Source organism: Anolis carolinensis, unplaced genomic scaffold, assembly GCF_035594765.1.
Source record: "Anolis carolinensis isolate JA03-04 unplaced genomic scaffold, rAnoCar3.1.pri scaffold_7, whole genome shotgun sequence".
NCBI classification, from domain to species: domain Eukaryota; kingdom Metazoa; phylum Chordata; class Lepidosauria; order Squamata; family Dactyloidae; genus Anolis; species Anolis carolinensis.
In genome coordinates, this window is record NW_026943818.1 from 12454608 (window position 1) to 12478514 (window position 23907).

Genomic DNA, 23907 nt, shown 5'->3' on the forward strand with positions numbered 1-23907 from the left:
ACCGAAACTTATTACCCTTTTATATATATATAGATAATAATAATAATTTATCTCTGTTTGTGGCTTAAGGCAGGATTCAACATGCTTACATCTGAGAAATAAAACACAAGACATTGAACAAGATACACACCGTTAAAATTCAGGCACCTAGAAGTTAGCAAGATGACCAAACGGAGCTCTCAAGGCACATCAATATCCAAAAGGCATCCAAAAAAGGGACGAACAAGGCAAATATTTTAATTTTGTTTCCCCCAGAAGCAGTATTGTATTATCCCTCAATAAAAGCAGGGCCTGCTATTCGCAAAAGGATGGCCCCCCGGTTCGGTAGCTGGGATGGAAGTTGAAGGTGTCGCAGAAGGTGATTAAGTTGTCCGAACCCGTCACCAGGCTCTTCTCCATCGAGGTGTTGATGCCATTGTTGGCGTACATGCCGAACACCGCCCGTTTGCATGTGAAGGCGTGCGGACTGACGTGGAAGCAGGTCTGCGAAGGAGACAAAAGGAAAAACCTGGGGTTACCCAACCAAAGCTGACCCTCGGAACCTTGTGGCCTGAGGCTGGGCCTGTTTGGATTAACTCCTTCCAACAGAGAACTTGGTTCAAGAATCCTAGAAATTGGTATTTATTATGTTGTCTGGTTTTATCATGCATTTCGACTGTCCCAATTTGGCTAGCGCAAGCCCTATTTTATTATTATCATTTTATTATGACACAGCAAACAAGATAGATATGCTGGATTCAGTATCACAAAATCACAAGTCGAACACTTCCCAAGTGTCTAGGACTGTGATGTATATTATTATTAATTATTATTATTATTATTTTATTATGACACAGCAAACCAGATAGATATGCTAGATTTCATATCACAAAATCACAAGTCAAACACTTCCCAAGTGTCTAGGACTGTGTGATGTATATTATTGTTTATTATTATTATTTTATTATGACACAGTAAACAAGATAGATATGCTGGATTTCATATCACAAAATCCCAAGTCGAACACTTCCCAAGTGTCTAGGACTGTGTGATGTATATTATTATTAATTATTATTATTTTATTATGACACAGCAAACAAGATAGATATGCTGGATTTCATATCACAAAATCCCAAGTCGAACACTTCCCAAGTGTCTAGGACTGTGTGATGTATATTATTATTAATTATTATTATTATTATTTTATTATGACACAGCAAACCAGATAGATATGCTGGATTTCATATCACAAAATCCCAAGTCGAACACTTCCCAAGTGTCTAGGACTGTGATGTATATTATTATTAATTATTATTATTATTTTATTATGACACAGCAAACCAGATAGATATGCTAGATTTCATATCACAAAATCACAAGTCAAACACTTCCCAAGTGTCTAGGACTGTGTGATGTATATTATTGTTTATTATTATTATTTTATTATGACACAGTAAACAAGATAGATATGCTGGATTTCATATCACAAAATCCCAAGTCGAACACTTCCCAAGTGTCTAGGACTGTGTGATGTATATTATTATTAATTATTATTATTTTATTATGACACAGCAAACAAGATAGATATGCTGGATTTCATATCACAAAATCCCAAGTCGAACACTTCCCAAGTGTCTAGGACTGTGTGATGTATATTATTATTATTAATTATTATTATTATTATTTTATTATGACACAGCAAACCAGATAGATATGCTGGATTTCAGATCACAAAATCCCAAGTCGAACACTTCCCAAGTGTCTAGGACTGTGTGATGTATATTATTATTATTAATTATTATTATTATTATTTTATTATGACACAGCAAACCAGATAGATATGCTGGATTTCGTATCACAAAATCACAAGTCGAACACTTCCCAAGTGTCTAGGACTATGTGATGTATTTTCGGATGATGCACGCAGATCCCAGTCGGGTGGCCTTTTGCAGTTGGCAGATCGTAATTTTGTCAATATCTATTGTTTCCAAATGCCGGCTGAGATCTTTTGGCACGGCACCCAGTGTGCCCATCACCACCAGGACCACCTGCACTGGTTTCTGCCAGAGTCTTTGCAGTTCAATCTTGAGGTCCTGATAGCGGCTGAGTTTTTCCTGTTGTTTTTCATCAATGCGACTGTCACCTGGGATGGCGACATCAATGATCCAAACCTTTTATTATTATTATTAATATTATATTATTATTATTACTATTATACTAAGAAAAATTGAAAGATGTTCTGTTCCTGGTTTGAAAGTGTTATTTCCTGTTTAATTGTGCGGTCCTTACTTTGAAACTTGTTGTTCTACTCCAGAAACTTCGTTTTTGTGGCTGCCACAAACTAGGTTGAATTGGTTGAAACTCGAGACATTCATTGAAAAACTAGAGCAAAATGTGCCGTCAAAATCAAAAATTTTGCAGTTTAATAAGCTGTTTATAAAAACTTTATTTATATACTTGTTTTCCATGTTATTGTGATAGAATTAATTAGGAAATGACATTTATAACCCAGGAACAATAATCATGTTACAAAGTGTTATTATTTGATATTATTTTTATTTGATATTTTTCCTATTATTATATACATCGCTTCCAATCTGGCTTAGCAAGCCAGGATAATAGACCAAGATCCCCTCCAGGACCCTTATATGTGTAATTCCATGATTTCTTAACCCACATATCCCTGATGTAGGCGATTTCTCTTACTTACCGGCATTTCGTGAACAGTGGGCGGCTTCCCGCCGTAGTCCATGTTCGTGGTTTGGAATAAGGGATTTTGCTCTTTCATCCTGGGAGGGAAAAATCCAAATTTGCTTAAGGAGAAGGTACTCTGTCAGAGATATATACATACAATGACCTCCAGGCATCTACACCAGGCATGGGCAAACTTCGGCCCTCTATGTGTTTTGGACTTCAATCATTCCTAACTTCCCATGCCTAATTCAGCATATTCATTGTATCTGTTGGTGGATATATCTGTCAGTTACTCACAATGTCATTTTTTTTAATGGTACAAAATGCATAAGGTGGGTGAACTACAACTCACATCATGCCAGGTTAACCCCGAGAAACACTATATTTTTTAGACTATATTTTTTGTGGCCAAATTTGGTGTGATTTGGTTCAGTGGTTTTGTTGTTTACTCCATGGGAAAATGCAGATACACACACACAATAAAATGATGATGATGATGATGATTATGATAAAGGAAAATATTCATACTTGCCTCCATGAACAAAAACCCACTTAGGGCTACACCACAGCAACACGTGGCCGGGCACAGTGAGTTTGTTTATACAGTACCAAAATTTATATATTTGTTTATAATACCAAAATGTTTATAATACCAAAATTTATAGATTATATTGAAAACACTGACTACAAAAATGCATTGGATAATCCAGAACGTTGGATAAGCGAGGCTTGGATAAGTGAGACTCTACTGTATATATACATACAATATATTATAATATTACTATAATATTATAATACAGTAGAGTCTCACTTATCCAACGTTCTGGATTATCCAACACATGACGTTTTGGTGCTTAATTTGTAAAATCATCACCTAATTTGATGTTTAACAGGCTTTTCCTTAATCCCTCCTTATTATCCAAGATATTCGGTTATCCAAAGTTCTGCCGGCCTGTTTAGCTTGGATTAGTGAGACTCTACTGTATTTATGAATTTAGCACCAAAATATCATGATATAGTGAAAACATTGACTACGAAAATGTGTTGGATAATCCAGAACTTTGGATAAGCGAGTGTTGGATAAGTGAGACTCTACTGTATTTACAAATTTAGCACCAAAATGTCACGATATATTGAAAACATTGACTACAAAAATGCGTTGGATAATCCAGAACGTTGGATAAGCGAGGCATGGATAAGTGAGACTCTACTGTATATAATATACATAGAATATGTTATAATATTACTATAATATTATAATATATAATACCAAAATGTATATATTTATTCCAAACACAGTAGATAATGAAGATGCTAAAGACACGGGATAGAGAAGAATAAGAACATGGGCGGTCTGAGGGAAAAGGCCCAGAATAAGGGACAAAAGGCTACACCAGGGGTCCCCAAACTTTTTAAACGGGGCCAGTTCACGATCCTTAGGACCGTTGGAGGGCCGGACTATAGTTGGCCACCGAGCAATAATAACAACAACAACAACAACAAAAAGAGGGTTGGACCATTTGGGCCATTCAGTCCAATCCCCTTCTGCCTTTGTGCACCGAAAGCACAAGCAAAGCACCCCTGACAAATGGCCACCCAGCCTCAATGCTAATAATAATAATTATTATTATTATTATTATTATTATTATTGACATTGACAAAATTACTATCTGCCAACTGCAAAAGGCCACCCTGCTGGGATCTGCGTGCATCATCCGAAAATACATCACACAGTCCTAGACACTTGGGAAGTTTTCAACTTGTGATTTTGTGAAACGAAATCCAGCATGTCTATCTTGTTTGCTGTGTAATAATAATAATAATAATAATACATCACACAGTCCTAGACACTTGGGAAGTGTTCGACTTGTGATTTTGTGATACGAAATCCAGCATATCTATCTTGTTTGCTGTGTCATAATAAAATAATAATAATAATAATAATAATAATAATAATAATAATAATAATAATAATAATAAAGAGGGTTGGAAGAGACCCCTGGGCCATTTAGACCAACCCCCTTCTGTCTTTGTGCACCAAAAGCACAAGCAAAGCATCCCTGACAGATGGCCACCCAGCCTCAATGTTAATAATAATAATAATAATAATAATAATAATAATAATGGTTGTGATGTATTTTCGGATGATGCGTGCAGATCCCAGTAAGGTGGCCTTTTGCAGTTGGCAGATCGTAATTTTGTCAATGTCTATTGTTTCCAAATGCCGGCTGAGATCTTTTGGCACGGCACCCAGTGTGCCCATCACCACTGGGACCACCTGCACTGGTTTCTGCCAGAGTCTTTGAAGTTCAATCTTGAGGTCCTGATAGCGGCTGAGTTTTTCCTGTTTTTCTTCAATGCGACTGTCACCTGGGATGGCGACATCAATGATCCAAACCTTGTTCTTTTCCACAACTGTGATGTCTGGTGTGTTGTGTTCCAGAACTTTGTCAGTCTGGATTCGGAAGTCCCACAGTATCTTTGCGTGTTCATTTTCCAATACTTTTGCAGGTTTGTGATCCCACCAGTTCTTAACTGCAGGGAGGTGATACTTGAGGCATAGGTTCCAATGAATCATTTGGGCCACATAGTTGTGCCTCTGTTTGTAGTCTGTCTGTGCAATTTTCTTACAGCAGCTGAGGAGATGATCAATGGTTTCATCTGTTTCCTTGCACAGTCTGCACTTTGGGTCATCAGCTGATTTTTCGATCTTAATTGCATTTGTTCTGATGGCTTGCTCCTGTGTTCGACTTGTGATTTTGTGAAACGAAATCCAGCATATCTATCTTGTTTGCTGTGTCATACAACGTCGTTGTGTCAATAATAATAATAATGGTTGTAAGAGAAGAAGAGACCCCTTGGGTCATTTAGCCCAACCCCCTTCTGCCCTTGTGCTGTGGGGGCCGGATAAATGGCTTCGATGGGCCGCATCCGGCCCCCGGGGATTAGTTTGGGGACCCCTGGGCTACACTGTAGGATTAATGCGGTTTAGTGCCAGTTTCGGACCGCTATGGCTCACCTGTAACCCCGAAACCATCCCGGGTGATCGAAGCGGGCCGGTAAATTGGGATGGATGCGGTAATAGTTGCTGGTCCTCTCCCCTTGGTCTTCCTTTTTCTCTGTCGGCGGTTCTATTTGCTGAACAGGCTCGTTTTCGGCCATTTTGGATAAATTTGAACCCTTCTCTCAAAAAAATGGACTGGGATCAAAGCCTCAGCCAGGAGGGTTCTGATTGGCCGTTGCGTAGAAACAAAGCATCCCGTTGCTAGGAGACCGGTCTCCACAACAAGAGCGGCTCTTAAAGGCACAGGCCCCTGAAAAAAAAAGAATGCAGAGTTTTTCCTTGGAAGGGACAGCAGAGGGAGCTGCGAAGAGCAAAGCTACTTCCTTCCGTCCTCTTCTCTTTCTTTTCTTTTCTTCCTTCCTTCCTGCAAAAGCAGGCATGGCGGCTCCAGGCCTTTGGAGGGCAGGTGAGAACAAGTTATTGTATTTATTTATTAATAATACACTATTATAATTGTATATTTATGTTACTAATAATATTGCAATATAGTGGTATAGTACAATATAGTAATATCTAATGCTTCTATTGTGCTATGCTAATAATATAATTTATTGTATGTACGTATAATACTGATCATATGTAATTCAATATAATAATAATACACTATTATAATTGTATATTTATATTACATGTAATATTACTAATGTTATTGCAATATAGTGATATAGTACAATATAGTAATATCTAATGCTTCTATTGTGCTATGCTAATAATATAATTTATTGTATGTACGTATAATACTGATCATATGTAATTCAATATTATAATTATAATTATACACTATTATAATTTATAATTTGTATATTTATATTACATGTAATATTATTATAGTGATATAGTACAATATAGTAATATGTAATGCTTATATTGTGCTATGCTAATACAGTAGAGTCTCACTTATCCAAGCTTCACTTATCCAATGTTCTGTATTATCCAACGCAGTCTGCCTTTTAGTAGTCAATGTTTTTGTAGTCAATGTTGCAGTGTTTTGGTGCTAAATTCGTAAATACAGTAATTACTACAGTAGAGTCTCACTTATCCAACGTTCTGGATTATCCAAGCCATTTTTGTAGTCAATGTTTTCAATATATCATGATATTTTGGTGCTAAATTCGTAAATACAGTAATTACTACATAGCATTACTGCTTATTGAACTACTTTTTCTGCCAAATTTGTTGTCTAACATGATGTTTTGGTGCTTCATTTGTAAAATCATAACCTATTTTGATGTTCAATAGGCTTTTCCTTAATCCCTCCTTATTATCCAAGATATTCGCTTATCCATGGTTCTGCCAGCCCATTTAGCTTTGATACGTGAGACTCTACTGTATTAGTAATATTACATTTAATATATAATATGCAATTAATATTATTCTATTATATTATTAATTAGTATAATATTGTATTACATTATAATATTGTTATCAATATTATAAGTATATACAGAATATTATATATTTATAAATTATTGTATATTATATACAGTAGAGTCTCGCTTATCCAACGTTCTGGATTATCCAACTAATTTTTGTAGTCAATGTTTTCAATTCATTGTGATATTTTGGTGCTAAAATCGTAAATACAGTAATTACTACATAGCATTAATGTGTAATGAACTATTTTTTTCTGTCAAATTTGTTGTATAACATGATGTTTCGGTGCTTAATTTGTAAATTCATAACCTAATTTGATGTTTAATAGGCTTCCTTGGCCTTTTACCCTAGCACTCAAGACCTGGCTCTTTACTAGAGCTTTTAATTATGTTAATTTTATCAATATTTGTATGTATGTATTTTTATCCTTTACAATTTTATCTTGTAAATTGCCTAGAGCATCTTGGATGGAGGTCGATTAATAAGTAATTAAATGATGATGATGATTATCAAAGATTTTCACTTATCCAGGGTTCTGCTGGCCAGTTTATGTTGAATAAGTGAGACTCTACTGTATATTAATAACATAATATATTGTATATTCATATAATGTTGATAATAATATAATACGATATAATAATAATACACTATTATAATTGTATATTTATATTACATGTAATAGTACTAATAATATTGCAATATATCCGTATAGTACAATATAACAATAGTCAATGCGACTGTCACCTGGGATGGCAACATCAATGATCCAAACCTTTTTCTTTTCCACAACTGTGATGTCTGGTGTGTTGTAAAAATTATTATTATTATTATTATTATTGATAGATCGAGGAATATTTTCAAGCTGTGGATTATGGGCTGTGTGGTTGCAGAAGCCATTTATCTGATGGATGCATTTCTCCCTTTTTGTTCCAGTTGTGCCCAATCTGGGCCGCTTCTGTTCTTTGGCCCGGATGTCTTCCTCTTTGCCACTCCCTGCTTCTGCCGTGACTGCGCAGAAAGTGCCTCCCAATGGTAAGTTTTCCCGTGGCCTTCTCCCACACAGATGTTTCTTTATTTGGGGTTTCATGGGGGTCCCCAACAAATTGGAGGGATGGCGGTAACTAGTATGGGTTGTGCCTCTGTTTGTAGTCTGTCTGTGCAATTTTCTTCTCGGGTAACTAGTATGGGTTGGAGTTACACTACATTCTCCTTTTCAGACATGAGCGAAAGGTTGCTGACGGAGCCCCTGAAGCACCCCGACTTCTTCAACGTCCAAGAGCTTTTCTCCCTGAAGGACCTTTTTGACGCCCGGGTCCACCTCGGCCACAAGAAGGGATGCCGCCACAGGTGGGTCCCATCCCATAATGCTGAGAGAACACTTTATACATTCCTAACTCTCCCCTGCCTCCCTATAAACCCCACTTGCCTAGTTTCCGACACACCTCACAACCTCTGAGGGTGCCTGGCGTAGGTGTGGGTGAAACGTCAGGAGAGAATGCTTCTGGAACATGGCCATACAGCTCAAAAGACTCACAGCAACCCAAAGATGATGATGATTATGATGATTATTAACATCCTTCTTCTTTATTATTATTATTATTGACACAAAGACATAGTATGACACAGCAAACAAGATAGACATGCTGGATTTCGTATCACAGAATCACAAGTCGAACACTTCCCAAGTGTCTAGGACTGTGCGTTGTACTAGGTCTTATTTTCTGGGGATGTCTTCTTTTCAGGGAAACAGGGTAAAAAGTTTGAAGACCCCTGCTCTACTGTATATCCCGGATTGCTTTCCTTTGTTGTTCTTCATTTGACACCTGCCTTATATTTAGCAATTCAGCAAAACCTCTACTAGGTCTTATTTTCTGGGGATGTCTTATTTTCAGGGAAACAGGGTATTATGTTGTAATTACTGTATTTACGAATTTAGCACCAAAATATCATGATATATTGAAAACACTGACTGCAAAAATGGCTTGGATAATCCAGAAGCTTGGATAAGCGAGGCTTGGATGAGACTCTACTGTATTATCATTTCTTGTTACTACCTTTATTTCCATGTACAACAATCTATGGTATGTACATTTACCGATCCTGCATGCTTCCAAACAAAAACTTTGCTAGGTCTTACTTTCGGGGGAGGCCTTATATTTAGCAATTCAGCAAAACCTCTACTAGGTCTTATTTTCTGGGGATGTCTTATTTTCAGGGAAACAGGGTAAAAAGTTTGAAGACCCCTGCTCTACTGTATATCCCGGATTGTTTTCCTTTGTTGTTCTTCATTTGACACCTGCCTTATATTTAGCAATTCAGCTAAACCTCTACTAGGTCTTATTTTCTGGGGATGTCTTATTTTCGGGGAAACAGGGTAAAAAGTTTGAAGACCCCTGCTCTACTGTATATCCCGGATTGTTTTCCTTTGTTGTTCTTCATTTGACACCTGCCTTATATTTAGCAATTCAGCTAAACCTCTACTAGGTCTTATTATATACTGTACAGTATATAATATACTGTACAGTATATAACCTGAACGGTTTGGGACCCTCCTACCTTAGTGATCGCCTCTCCCCCTACGAACCTGCACGATCTCTTCGTTCGTCGGGGGAGGCCCTCCTCTCTCTCCCACCTCCGTCACAAGCACGGTTGGTGGGGACAAGAGAGAGGGCCTTCTCCGTGGTGGCCCCCCGGCTCTGGAACTCGCTCCCCAGAGAAATCAGGCAAGCCCCCACCCTGGTAGCATTCAGAAAGAGCTTGAAAACCTGGCTCTTTACTCAAGCCTTTAGATAAAGATTGCTCATCCAGAAGCAATCTGTATCTGTGACCATTCTTGTACCGGTTTGCACCTTTTACCTTTGTCAACTCGATATAGACACAGGGTCTATTCCCATCCCAATTTGCACTTCCAGAATTTGCAGCACTTTATCAGTCACCTTGTGTCTACAATATTTATATGGTGCACTTTACCCAGTCTACTTTTACAATCTCTCAGTTTTAATCCATGTTTTTATTAGTTCTTGTTTTTTATTGGCTAATGTTTTATTTTTATTTTTTTATTTTTTTTATTGTGCAAGTTGTTGTCTATTGCTGTGTTTTATACTGCTACTGTTTTTATTCGGGCTTGGCCCCATGTAAGCCGCCCTGAGTCCCCTTCGGGGAGATAGAGGCGGGGTATAAAAATAAAGTTATTATTATTATTATTATTATTATTATTATTATTATTATTATTATTTTCTGGGGATGTCTTATTTTAGGGGAAACAGGGTAAATAAATAACATGATCAGCACTCAGGACTCCCCGCTTTGTGCCCGCAGGTTCATGGAGCCGTACATCTTCGGCTGCCGCTTGGAGCAGGACATCATCGACCTGGGCCAGACGGCGGCGCACCTCCAGGCCGCCCTGAACTTCGTGGCGCACGTGGCCTTCCGCAAGGGCATCCTGCTCTTCGTCACCCGCCACCGGCAGTTCTGCCACCGGGTGGAGAGCGCGGCCCGGGAGTGCGGGGAGTACGCCCACGCCCGCTACTGGCAGGGGGGGCTGCTGACCAACGCCCCCATCCAGTACGGCCCCGGGGTGCGCCTCCCGGACGCCCTGCTCTTCTTCGGCACGCTCAACAACGCCTTCGAGGCCCACCAGGCCGTCCGCGACGCCGCCAAGATGGGCATCCCCACCGTGGGCGTGGTCGACACCAACTGCAACCCGGACCTGGTCTCGTACCCGGTGCCCGGCAACGACGACAGCCCCTCCGCCGTCGAGCTCTACCTGCGGCTCTTCAAGGTGGCCGTCCTGCGCGCCAAGGCCAAGCGCCGGCAGCTGGAGGCCCTGTACGAGGCCCAGAGCCAGCAGGAGTGAGCGGGCGGCCGGGCGGGCAGCCTCGCAGGGCTGGCGTCGCCAGAAATTATACTTTACAAGTATTCTGGGATTTTGTATAGTCACCAGAAATTACACAGACTTGGACTGAGTTGGAGTTCCAAACGCCTGCTGTTTCATAGGGCTGATCTTCTGGGTTTCTTGGCATGACTTGGGTCAGGGATGATGGGAGTTGCAGTCCAAAACTTTAACTCAGTGTTTCCCAAATTATGGTTTTTGTAATGTTTTTCATTTCAGATCCGATCAGCAAGAGAGAGAGTGTGACTTTATAGACTTGGGTCAGGGATGATGGGAGTTGCAGTCCAAAACTTGAACTCACTGTTTCCCAAATTATGGTCTTTTGAAAGGTTTTCATTTCAGACCCCATCAGCAAGAAAGTGTGACTTTATAGGCTTGGGTCAGGGATGATGGGTGTTGCAGTCCAAAACATTAACTCATTGTTTCCCAAAGTATGGTCTTTTGAATGGTTCATTTCAGATCCCATCAGCAAGAAAGAAAGCGGAACTCTATAGACTTGGGTCAGGGATGATGGGTGTTGCAGTCCAAAACTTTAACTCAGTGTTTCCCAGATTATGGTCTTTTGAATGGTTTTCATTTCAGATCCCATCAGCAAGGAAGAAAGCAGGACTTAATACACTTGGGTCAGGGATGATGGGCATTGCAGTCCAAAACTTTAACTCAGTGTTTCCCAAATTATGGTCTTTTGGATAGTTTTCATTTCAAATCCCATTAGCAAGAGAGAGAGTGTGACTTTATAGACTTGGGTCAGGGATGATGGGTGTTGCAATCCAAAACTTTAATTCAGTGTTTCCCAAATTATGGTATTTTGGATGGTTTTCATTTCAGATCCCATCAGCAAGAAAGAAAGCGGGACTCTATAGACTTGGTTCACGGATTATGGGCATTGCAGTCCAAAACTCATTGTTTCCCAAACTCATGTATTCGGGTTGTTTTGGACTTTAGCTCCCATCAGCAAGAAAGAAAACAACTTTATAAACTTAGGCCAGGGATTGTGGGAGTTTCAGTCCAAAACTTGATCACAGTGTTTCCCAAACTACGGTCTTTTGATTGTTTTGGACTCCAGCCCCCATGGGCCCCAAATAAGCATGACTTTTCATAGACTTGAACTGAGTGGGGGATTATGGGAGCTGCAGTCCAAAAACCCTATTTGTTCCTAGCTCTGATCTTGAGTGTTTCGGACTCCATCTCCCATCGGCACTAAAAAGGCATGACTTTCTATAGACTTCCATTGGTCCGAGGATGCTGGGAGTCGCAGTCCATAATCCCCAACTTCCTTTTTAGTACAAATAAAAGCCTGGGGTTTTTTTTGAGACTTCTTGTGTCCTTTCTGAAACTCATGTGTATCATAACTTTGGGGGAGGCTGGGTCAAGGATTATGGGAGTTGTAGTTTTGCAAAGCCGTAAACTTTGCTAATGAGAGAGCTAGTACCTTGGGAAACTACAACTCTCAGCATCCCATGGCTGGTAAAGTGAGGTCAAACTGCATTCATAGTATATTATTATTATTATTATTATTATTATTATTATTATTATTATATTTTTATTTATACCCCGCCTTTCTCCTTCTGGGGACTCAATATACTGGTAGTGTATTATATATATTGTGGTATTACAATATAATGATGTAGTATAACAATATAGTACAATATAATAATAATAATATACTATTATTATTATTTTATTTTTATTTCTACCCCGCCTTTCTTCCCGTGGGGAATCAATATATATTGTGGTATAACAATATAGTAAAATATAATAATAATAATAATAATAATAATAATATAGTACAATAATAATATACTGTATATCATATATTACATGTTATATTACTAATAATGTTGCAGTATAGTCGTATAGTACAATATAATAATATAGAATGCTAATATTGTGCTATGCTAATAATATATAGACATATAATATTGACAGTAATATAATGTAATACAATATGATAGTGTATTATATATATATTGTGGTATAACAATATAGTACAATACAATGATATAATATAACAATATAGTAAAATATTTTAATAATAATATACTATTATTATTTTATTTTTATTTATACCCCGCCTTTCTTCCCCTGGGGAACCAATATACTGGTAGTGTATTATATATATTGCGGTATAACAATATAGTAAAATATAATAATAATAATAAATATGGTAATAGTACAATAATAATATACTATATATCATATATTACATGTAATATTATTAATAATGTTGCAGTGTAGTCATAATAATATATAATAGCATTGTAATATTATTATAACATATTAATATTACTGATCCCATCTATTATACTGATAATACAGTATAATAATATATAATAGTATTGTAATATTATAATAACATATTAAATATATTACTGATCCCATCTATTATACTAATAATACAGTATAATAATATATAATAGGATTGTAATATTATAATAACATATTAAATATATTACTGATCCCATCTATTATACTAATAATACAGTATAATAATATATAATAGTATTGTAATATTATAATAACATATTAAATATATTACTGATCCCATCTATTATACTAATAATACAGTATAATAATATATAATAGTATTGTAATATTATAATAACATATTAAATATATTACTGATCCCATCTATTATACTAATAATACCGTATAATAATATATAATAGTATTGTAATATTATAATAACATATTAAATATATTACTGATCCCATCTATTATACTAATAATACCGTATAATAATATATAATAGTATTGTAATATTATAATAACATATTAAATATAATATTACTGATCCCATCTATTATACTAATAATACAGTATAATAATATATAATAGTATTATAATATTATAATAACATATTAAATATAATATTACTGATCCCATCTATTATACTAATAATACAGTATAATAATATATAATAGTATTGTAATATTGTAATAACATATTAAATATAATATTACTGATCCCATCTATTATACTAATAATACAGTATAATAATATATAATAGTATTGTAATACTATAATACCATATTAAATATAATATTACTGATCCCATCTATTATACTAATAATACAGTATAATAATATATAATAGTATTGTAATATTATAATAACATATTAAATATATTACTGATCCCATCTATTATACTAATATTACTGATCCCATCTATTATACTAATAATACAGTATAATAATATATAATAGGATTGTAATATTATAATAACATATTAAAGATATTACTGATCCCATCTATTATACTAATAATACAGTATAATAATATATAATAGTATTGTAATATTGTAATAACATATTAAATATAATATTACTGATCCCATCTATTATACTAATAATACCGTATAATAATATATAATAGTATTATAATATTATAATAACATATTAAATATAATATTACTGATCCCATCTATTATACTAATAATACAGTATAATAATATATAATAATATTATAATAACATATTAAATATATTACTGATCCCATCTATTATACTAATAATACAGTATAATAATATATAATAGTATTGTAATATTATAATAACATATTAAATATAATATTACTGATCTCATCTATTATTTATTATACACATAATAAAAGTGAAAATATGTATGTATGTGTGGCTTTCCCCAGGCGACACCCGGAAGTTCCCTGCAGAAAGTCAAGGCAGTATCTCTCTACTATTTATGTTCTATGTTGCTTTCCGAGCGTGAGCGGTTCTGGCTGGCTTTTTTTGGCCCACAAAGCGTCCCGTAGTCCGCGCATGCGCGTTCTTAACCCAGCGACCGAGGCTATAAAAGGCCGCGGTTGAGGCCTAGTCGGTCTTTCGGCGTCAGGCGGAGCTGAGAGAAGGAGGTCCTCGTGCTATATTTGTGGGCTTAAGGTTCTTTTTATCTTCCTTCTCAAGGCTTGGCATGATTAAATAAATATAATAATACTCAAATAAGATGATAATATTAATTGAAAATAAATTGATACTATGAATGTAAGAAAATAATATAAATAAAATACTGTGCATTAATATAAATGTAATAAAACAATATAATTATGTATCTAATAAAGTATAAAAGTAATAAAGTACTGCTATAAATAAATAATAAGCACCTAATAATTAAAGTAATATGAATAAAATATAGAAGTAATAAAATATTTTCAAAATGCAAATGGAATAAGATAGTATAAGTTAAATATGCGTGCAATAAAATAATATTAGTGCACTAAAATAATATAAATAATATGCATCTAATAAAATAATATAAATGCAATAAAATAGAATAATATAAATATGCATCTAATAAAACAATATAAATGCAATAAGATATTAATAAAATATGTACATTAATAAAATAAATATAAATCATGCATGTACTAAATATGCAGCTAATAAAATAATGTAAATGCAATAAAATATAAATATGTAATAAAATAGTTACAGTAATATAAATATGCAGCTAATAAAACAATATAAATGCAATAAGATATTAATAAAATATGTACATTAATAAAATAAATATAAATCATGCATGTACTAAATATGCAGCTAATAAAATAATGTAAATGCAATAAAATATAAATATGTAATAAAATAGTAATATAAATATGCAGCTAATAAAACAATATAAATGCAATAAGATATTAATAAAATATGTACATTAATAAAATATAAATCATGCATGTACTAAATAATATGCAGCTAATATAATGTAAATGCAATAAAATATTAATAAAATACGTACATTAATAAAATATAAATTCTAAATATGAATCAAACATGCATATACTAAAATAATTTAAATAAATGTAATAAAATATAATAAAATAATAATATGAATCAAATAAGCGTCTAATAAAGTATAAATGTAATAAAGTCTTCATTCGCTCAGTCGTTTCGGACTCTTTGTGACCTCAGATATAAATAATATGCATCCAGTAAAATAATATAAATAAAATATAAATGTAATAAAATAATATTGGAAAACAATACAAATGCAATATAAATAATATGCATCCAGTAAAATACAAATAGATAAGCTGCATCTAATAAATAATATAACAAAAATATAAATAATAAAATATTATAAAAGAATATACAGTAGAGTCTCAATTATCCAACACTCGCTTATCCAACGTTCTGGATTATCCAACGCATTTTTATAGTCAATGTATTCAATACATGATGATATTTTGGTGCTAAATTTGTAAATACAGTAATTACTACGTAGCATTACTGCATATTGAACTACTTTTTTTGTCAAATTTGTTGTATAACATGATGTTTTGGTGCTTAATTTGTAAAATCATAACCTAATTTGATGTTTAATAGGCTTTTCCTTAATCCCTCCTTATTTATCCAACATTCTGCCGGCCCATTTATGTTGGATAAGTGAGACAACTGTAAATGTAATATAACAAAATGTGCATTTAATAAAATAATATAAACGTAATACAATATACTTATAATAATTGTCTTAACTTGCCCAAGGCAGCCTTGAAGAAGATTATTTATCGCCTTCAAGACGATTGCAACTTCAGCCTACATTAAAGCGAAACGATTTTGTTGCTAACATTGATTCAGAAGGGCTTTGACTTTTGAGGATGAGAGAGAGTGACTCGACCAGTGTCACCCAATGAGTTTCTATGGCCAAACAGAGTTGAGCACTGGTCTTCGGGGTCCAGATCCAGTGTTGAGGCCATTGATTCTTAATAGAAGTTTTTTGCCTTTGCTGATCCTCTTACTGGGTTTTTCTTGCCAAGATTGATTCAGAGACTTTGTATTTTCAAATACATGTCCATACTGTCCTTTGATCTGTTGCAGGAATGGGCCGGGATATATCTCAACCTTCCAGACCAAAGATGGCTCCCCCCTTGACCCTTGGTGAGTCTCCTCCTGAGGTTTATTTCACTCATTTTTGCCCCTAAAGGCGTTGCAGACATGGCTGCCGGTCTATGTTTGTGTCAGTAGGAGGCAGAGAGAAAACAGGCTGCCTCTACGTTCCATGTTCTGCGACCGTGAACCCTTGGAATGATTAGCAGCTTGACATCCCTGGGTATGACACCATTTGAACTGCTATGGCTCAATGCTGTGGGGTCATGGGATCTGTAGTTTTCAAAGGTCTTTCAGCTTCTCTGCCAAAGAGAGCTGGTGCCTCACCAAACTACAACAACTAGGGCTCCGTAACATTGAGCTGTTTATTTATTGGGTTGCTGTGAGTTTTCCGGGCTGTCTGGTCATGTTCCAGTAACATTCTCTCCTGACGTTTCACCCACATCTATGGCAGGCATCCTCAGAGGTTGTGAGTTCTGTTGGAAACTAGGCAGGTGGGGTTTATATGTCTGTGGAATGATGTCCAGGGTGGGAGAAAGAACTCTTCTCTGTCGGAGACGAGACTAAACGTTGCTAGTGGCCATCTTGCGTAACATTGAATGACCCTGCAGTTTCAAAGCCTGGCTGCTTCCTGCCTGGGGAAATTTTTTTGTTGGGAGTTATTAGATGGCCCTGATTGTTTCCTGTCTGAAATTCCACTGCTCATTGGTTGTATCATATATATATATCGACCGTATGCAATATAAGATTAATTAAATATTGTATATTAAATGTAATATTAGTATTAATATTACCATATAATGATATACAGTAGAGTCTCACTTATCCAACAGCAGAACATTGGATAAGCGAATATGTTGGATAATGAGGCATTAAAGAAAAGCCAAAGAAAAACCTATTAAACATCAAATTAGGTTATGATTTTACAAATTAAGCACCAAAACATCATTGTATACAACAAATTTGACAGGAAAAGTAGTTCAATACGCAGTAATGCTATGTAGTAATTACTGTATTTACGAATTTAGCACCAAAATATCATGATGTATTGAAAACATTGACTAAAAAAAATGCGTTGGATGATCCAGAACGTTGGATAAGTGAGACTCTACTGTATATATACACATATATATGTGTGTGTGTGTGTGTGTGTTTTTTGGGTTTGTCCCTGTTTGTGAGCCGCCCTGAGACCCTTCGGGGAGATGGGGCGGGATATCAAAATAAAGTTTATTATCATTATTTTATATATATATATATATATATATATATATATATATATATATATATATATATAAACAATAGTATTAATTAAATATTATATATTAAATGTAATATTGCTAATATTACCGTATAATGATATAGTATAATATAGTAATTTAATGCTTATATTGTGCTATGCTAATAATATATTGTATGTACATTTGCTTTGTAAGTGCTCTGACTCCCCTTTGGGGTGAGAAGAGCGGGATATAAATGTAGTAATTAAACATCATCTTCTAATGCTGGGCTTCTTCTGATGCCCACATTTTCTTTGGCAACTTCACAGGGGCACTTGTGATGGAGAATTACTGTGTGTGCAATGCGTTATGCCCCTGTTGGGTTATAATTTAATCTTTTTGGGTCTAAAATGCTGTGGTGCCTTTGGTTTGCAGGAAAAAGAGACTATCCTACAATACAGGAAAAGATGTAGCGTGTTGAATAAGCTTGGAAGCACAGAGGCTATTGCAAACTGCAGACAGGAGGTGAGCCAAAAGATGCCATTTCTGTTTCATTGCTGGAAAGTTCTTCGAGTCTGGCAAGATGTCCTAATCGCATATACAAATGGACCTGCTATATCTGTTGGAGATACGGGGAAAAAAATCAAGTATCATTAAATAATATCCTGATATTGGAGCACGGCAGTCCACAGTCACCGGAAATTGCACATCCAGATGTCCTGTATTTAGCTTGTTAACATGCGACATCCCCATCCAGAGCACTATTTTCTGGATCATACCTTTTCTTTGTCCATACTCCCAAGAGGCTTAGCTTGACATTTATTTATTTTGTTGTTTTTGTTATTATTATCATTGTGTTAACTAGCATGTACAGTAGAGTCTTGGTCAGGGGTCCCCAAACTAAGGCCCGGGGGCCACATGCGGCCCATCGAAGCCATTTATCTGGCCCCCGTGGTGCGCCTTCCAAAGCTCTGCTTGTTTATAATGGTATTTAATTATTATTTAATTAATTATTAAGGGTTGCTTTGGGAGTACTTTTGGTGCACAAAGGCAAAAGGGGGTTGGACGAAATGGTCCAAGGGGTCTTTTCCAATCCTTATTATTATTATTATTATTTTATTATGACACAGCAAACAAGATAGATATGCTGGATTTCATTTCACAAAATCACAAGTCGAACACTTCCCAAGTGTCTAGGACTGTGTGATGTATTATTATTATTATTGACACAAAGACACAGTATAACACAGCAATCTCGCTCTCTCTATCTATCTATCTATCTATCTATCTATCTATCTATCTATCTATATATATGCGCTGGATTTTGTATCACAAAATCACAAGTTGAACACTTTCCCAGTGTTTAGGACTGTGCAATGTGTATGATGATGATAATGATGATGATTATTATTATTAACATTGAGGCTAGGTGACCATCTGTCAGGGGTGCTTTACTTGTGCTTTTGGTGGACAAAGGTAGAAGGGGGTTGGACTCAATGGCCCAAGGAGTCTCTTCCAACCATCATCATTATTATTATTATTATCATTGAGGCTGTATTTGTTCCCATTTGGTTTTTTTTTTTTACTTCACAATAAGAGATGTGCAGTCTGCATTGGAATTTGTTAATAGGGTGTTTTGTTTTTTTCAACTATAGTCCGGCCCTCCAATTGTCTGAGAGACCATGAACTGGCCCCTTGTTTAAAAAGTTTGGGGACTCCTGGTCTTGGTTATCCAACATAAACAGGATAAGCAAAAATGTTGGATAATAAGGGTTTGTGTTTAGGTTTGTGAAATGGGGAGACTGTCTTGAATCTTGATTAGATGCCGTTACAGTTGCTGCAGTCCGGAGTTTGTTCCTGAACTTTGAAAATGAGAAGCTTGTTTAATACGCAGAGTGAAATGTGACTCTTTTTAGGGAAAGGGCAGAAGTAGGCAATGCTTTGGGTCCCGATATTCTTGCCCCCAGAGGCGTTGCAGACACGGCTGTCGTGCCATGTTTGCGTCATTGGGTGGCAAAGAGGAAAGAAAGGCTATGTCTACGCTCAGTGCTCTGAAATGAAAAACCGTGGGCACTCAGAATGATTTGTAGCCTGACAAAACAAACACACTTCTTGCATGCAAGATCTTGTCCTCAGGTTTTACTCAAAGGCTTCTTCTGACTCTTCTATTTGATGTTTGCTATATGTCAGGTTGCCAATTTTTGTTATTATGGGTGTATTGTTGTTGTGTACGGGCATGTTGATGTCTATTATTTCTTTACTTGCAGGAGTTGGCTGCAGACTTTTTTAAAGCAAATTTTAAAATGTGTCCCGTCGGAAGGTAAGAATAAAAACGTAAGAATGTGGGACCCTTGAAACTAATCCCTTGACAAAGCTGACACTTTGGTGGTGTCGGGTCAATAGAGGAAACTTGAAACGCCGTGTCAGTTTTCCCATTTTTAAAAAAGTTAGCGTTCCCTTCCTGCTCGTCTTAGATTCCCTTGCCGATGTCCTTGTCCCGGCTTATCTGTGCCCTTTCTCTGGGCATTCTTTCCATCAGGAGATCCACCGAAAGACTATACCACTATACGTGTGTCTTGTGTTAATGCTTTAAATCGAATGGCCTTGAACTACTTGTTTGGGAAGGTCGTATATTTTTTTAAAAAATATTAAAATTAGCCAATCTGACTTTGCGGAGTTTGGGATGTTTTGCTGCCCCGTTGAGACGTAACTATGACTCTGGTGTCGTCGTTATGCCAGAAGGAGGCGGACAGCAAATTTCAGAGGCTGCTTTAGCAGGTCTTCATCCTCAAGACAAATGGGTGGAAGAATGTGCCAGCAGCCAACAGTTTGTGGCTTTTCGGGAACCCAAATGGGACAGCAAACGCATTTCGTGACATTAATGGGATCAGTTTCCAATACCTTTTGTGTTTACATTCCTCCCGCGAGTCTTGTCTGTATACTTTCTGCACACACAAGTTGAGCTGAATAAATGTGTTTGAAAAAATAAATACGAATGCCATGGATGACCTTTGGAGTAAACACGCACACCTCTTGTCAGTTCAAAGCCACATGAGCCTTTTGAAGAGGCGTTCCAGCCGCATGTCGGAATAATGATAATACACTATTATAATTGTATATTTATTTTACATGTGATATTACTAATACTGCAATACATTCGTATAGTACAATCTATATATATAAAAGAGTGATGGAATCCTGGCGACCGCCAAAACAACAAAACTAAACACCCCACAACCTCGAAAATGGACAACACAACCCATCATCCACGCCTCTAGGTTGATACAACAAAAAGAAAATAAAAATAAAATCCTAATTAGAGGAAGAGGAATAATTGTTTTTATCCAATTGCTGCCAGTTAGAAGGCTAAGCTCCGCCCACTTGGTCTCCTAGCAACCCATGCAGCCCAGGGGACAGGCAGAGTTAGGCCTCTTCCACACTGCCTATAAAATACAGATTATCAGATTTTAACTGGATTAGATGGGAGTGTAGACTCAAGGCCCTTCCACACAAATATATAACCCATATAATTTTATATTATCTGCTTTAACTGGATTATCCGGACTCCACACCTTTACCTTAACTACCACCAATTCCTCAATACTTTATTTCCCATACATACTTCGCCACAGCAACGCGTGACTGGGCACAGCTAGTATAATATATAACGCTTATATATGCTTACATTGTGCTATACTAATAATATATTATATGTATATATAACTTGTAAGCTGCCCTGAATCCCCTTTGGAGTGAGAAGGGTGGGATATAAATGTCGCTAATAAATAAATAATGCCATAATCCACCTCTGTGCATCAAAGAGTCCATAGAAGCACTTGTTGTGATCTCTGTTTTATGTGGTACTAGCTTGGGTGCCTGGCAGTGCCCAGATTATTTGAAAAAGTCAATGTTTTAATTGTACAAAATGCATAAGGTTGTGGATTAACTTTGTCTTGGGTTGCTGGCTCTGGATGATGGGCATTAATAATGATGATGGTACTAATAATAATTTAATAATATGTAATAATAATTTATATTAATTTTATTTTTATAATAGTAATAATATTTTAATAATAATAAATAACACTTGGGAAGTGTTTGACTTGTGATTTTGTGAAACGAAATCCAGCATATCTATCTAGTTTGCTGTGTCATACAATAAAATAATAATAATAAATCCTGCCAGCTCCTTATGGATTCAAGATCATTGAAGCAAGAGGATCCGGTCTTTTTTCATCCCGAGAAGCATCCAAGTTGACCTGGCCCTACATTTGTATGCAAGCTGTGCCAAAGGACTGCCATATGATCCACATAAGCCCAAAGGGGATTACAACTATTTGTAAATATTAAAAGCAAAATCAGGTGGTGAAAAAAATGATAATGGAACAGGAGGCCTCATCCAATCTCCTTGAGTGCTTGCATTATTTTTTAAGCTGGAAGTTTAACCTCCCAATTTGTCGGCCAGTGTGCTTTCAAGATAATGGGGAAAATTCCCCGGAGCATTTGCTTATTTAATATATTGCTGTGAAATATTCCCTTTGCTGCCTCTTGATGCAGCAAAGGGACCTGGTTTTCTATAAGGAGGAAAAGGCAGCAGCTAAATTGCTTGCTCTGCGTTTCAGATGCTCCTAACTAACCGGCAATGTTTATGGTCTTGCTGTTAAGAGTTTTGGGACTATCTTGATTTGAAAAATCCGCTTTTTAAAAATTGACAGCACTCAGAATTTCCTGGCTACCATTAGGGAATTCTGAGAGTTATAGTCCTGAAATGACTATACAGGGAAACAAAACCTCTGATGATGAAGATGCTGGGTTGCTGTGAGTTTTCCAAGATGTCTAGCCTTGTTCCAGAAGCATTCTCTCCTGACGTTTCACCCAACATCTATGGCAGGCGTCCTCGAGAGGTTGTGAGGTCTGTTGGAAACTAAGGAAGTGAGGTTTATATATCTGGAAGGGACAAAGTTGGGTTGCTGTGAGTTTTCCAAGCTGTCTGGCCATGTTCCAGAAGCATTCTCTCCTGACGTTTCACCCAACATCTGTGGCAGGCATCCTCAGAGGTTGTGAGGTCTGTTGGAAACTAAGGAAGTGAGGTTTATATATCTGTGGAAGGGACAGAGTTGGGTTGCTGTGAGTTTTCCGAGCTGTCTGGCCATGTTCCAGAAGCATTCTCTCCTGACGTTTCACCCAACATCTGTGGCAGGCATCCTCAGAGGTTGTGAGGTCTGTTGGAAACTAAGGAAGTGAGGTTTATATATCTGTGGAAGGGACAGAGTTGGGTTGCTGTGAGTTTTCCGAGCTGTCTGGCCATGTTCCAGAAGCATTCTCTCCTGACGTTTCACCCAACATCTGTGGCAGGCATCCTCAGAGGTTGTGAGGTCTGTTGGAAACTAAGGAAGTGAGGTTTATATATCTGTGGAAGGGACAAAGTGGGGTTGCTGTGCGTTTTCCGAGCTGTCTGGCCATGTTCCAGAAGCATTCTCTCCTGACATTTCTCCCAACATCTGTGGCAGGCATCCTCAGAGGTTGTGAGGTCTGTTGGAAACTAAGGAAGTGAGGTTTATATATCTGTGGAAGGGACAAAGTGGGGTTGCTGTGAGTTTTCCGAGCTGTCTGGCCATGTTCCAGAAGCATTCTCTCCTGACGTTTCACCCAACATCTGTGGCAGGCATCCTCAGAGGTTGTGAGGTCTGTTGGAAACTAAGGAAGTGAGGTTTATATATCTGGAAGGGACAGAGTTGGGTTGCTGTGAGTTTTCCGAGCTGTCTGGCCATGTTCCAGAAGCATTCTCTCCTGACATTTCATCCAACATCTGTGGCAGGCATCCTCAGAGGTTGTGAGGTCTGTTGGAAAC

The 23907-nt window shown here is 36.6% G+C and overlaps 2 protein-coding genes, 1 long non-coding RNA gene and 2 other non-coding genes across 5 annotated transcripts; 4 read left to right on the plus strand and 1 right to left on the minus strand.

The window, feature by feature from the left end:
- Positions 1-221: 221 nt before the first annotated feature.
- pierce1 (piercer of microtubule wall 1) lies at positions 222-5835 on the minus strand. Its single transcript, XM_062960289.1, has 3 exons — positions 5693-5835; positions 2690-2768; positions 222-483 (listed from the first exon to the last, which is right to left on the minus strand). Exons 1-3 carry the CDS (start codon positions 5833-5835, stop codon positions 295-297), a joined length of 411 nt encoding a protein of 136 aa, XP_062816359.1. The 3' UTR covers positions 222-294.
- Positions 5836-5984: 149 nt separating this feature from the next.
- On the plus strand, positions 5985-12313 carry mrps2 (mitochondrial ribosomal protein S2). The gene is made up of 4 exons (XM_062960288.1): positions 5985-6143; positions 8045-8143; positions 8329-8458; positions 10430-12313. Exons 1-4 carry the CDS (start codon positions 6002-6004, stop codon positions 10965-10967), a joined length of 909 nt encoding a protein of 302 aa, XP_062816358.1. The 5' UTR covers positions 5985-6001; the 3' UTR covers positions 10968-12313.
- Positions 12314-14753: 2440 nt separating this feature from the next.
- On the plus strand, positions 14754-22153 carry LOC134293285 (uncharacterized). Its single transcript, XR_010000292.1, has 4 exons — positions 14754-14898; positions 16831-16890; positions 18492-18581; positions 20324-22153. It is a non-coding gene; the product is annotated as an uncharacterized LOC134293285 (long non-coding RNA).
- LOC134293384 (small nucleolar RNA SNORA17) lies at positions 16924-17057 on the plus strand. The gene has a single exon (XR_010000351.1). It is a non-coding gene; the product is annotated as a small nucleolar RNA SNORA17 (small nucleolar RNA).
- LOC134293383 (small nucleolar RNA SNORA17) lies at positions 20013-20155 on the plus strand. The gene has a single exon (XR_010000350.1). It is a non-coding gene; the product is annotated as a small nucleolar RNA SNORA17 (small nucleolar RNA).
- Positions 22154-23907: the final 1754 nt, after the last annotated feature.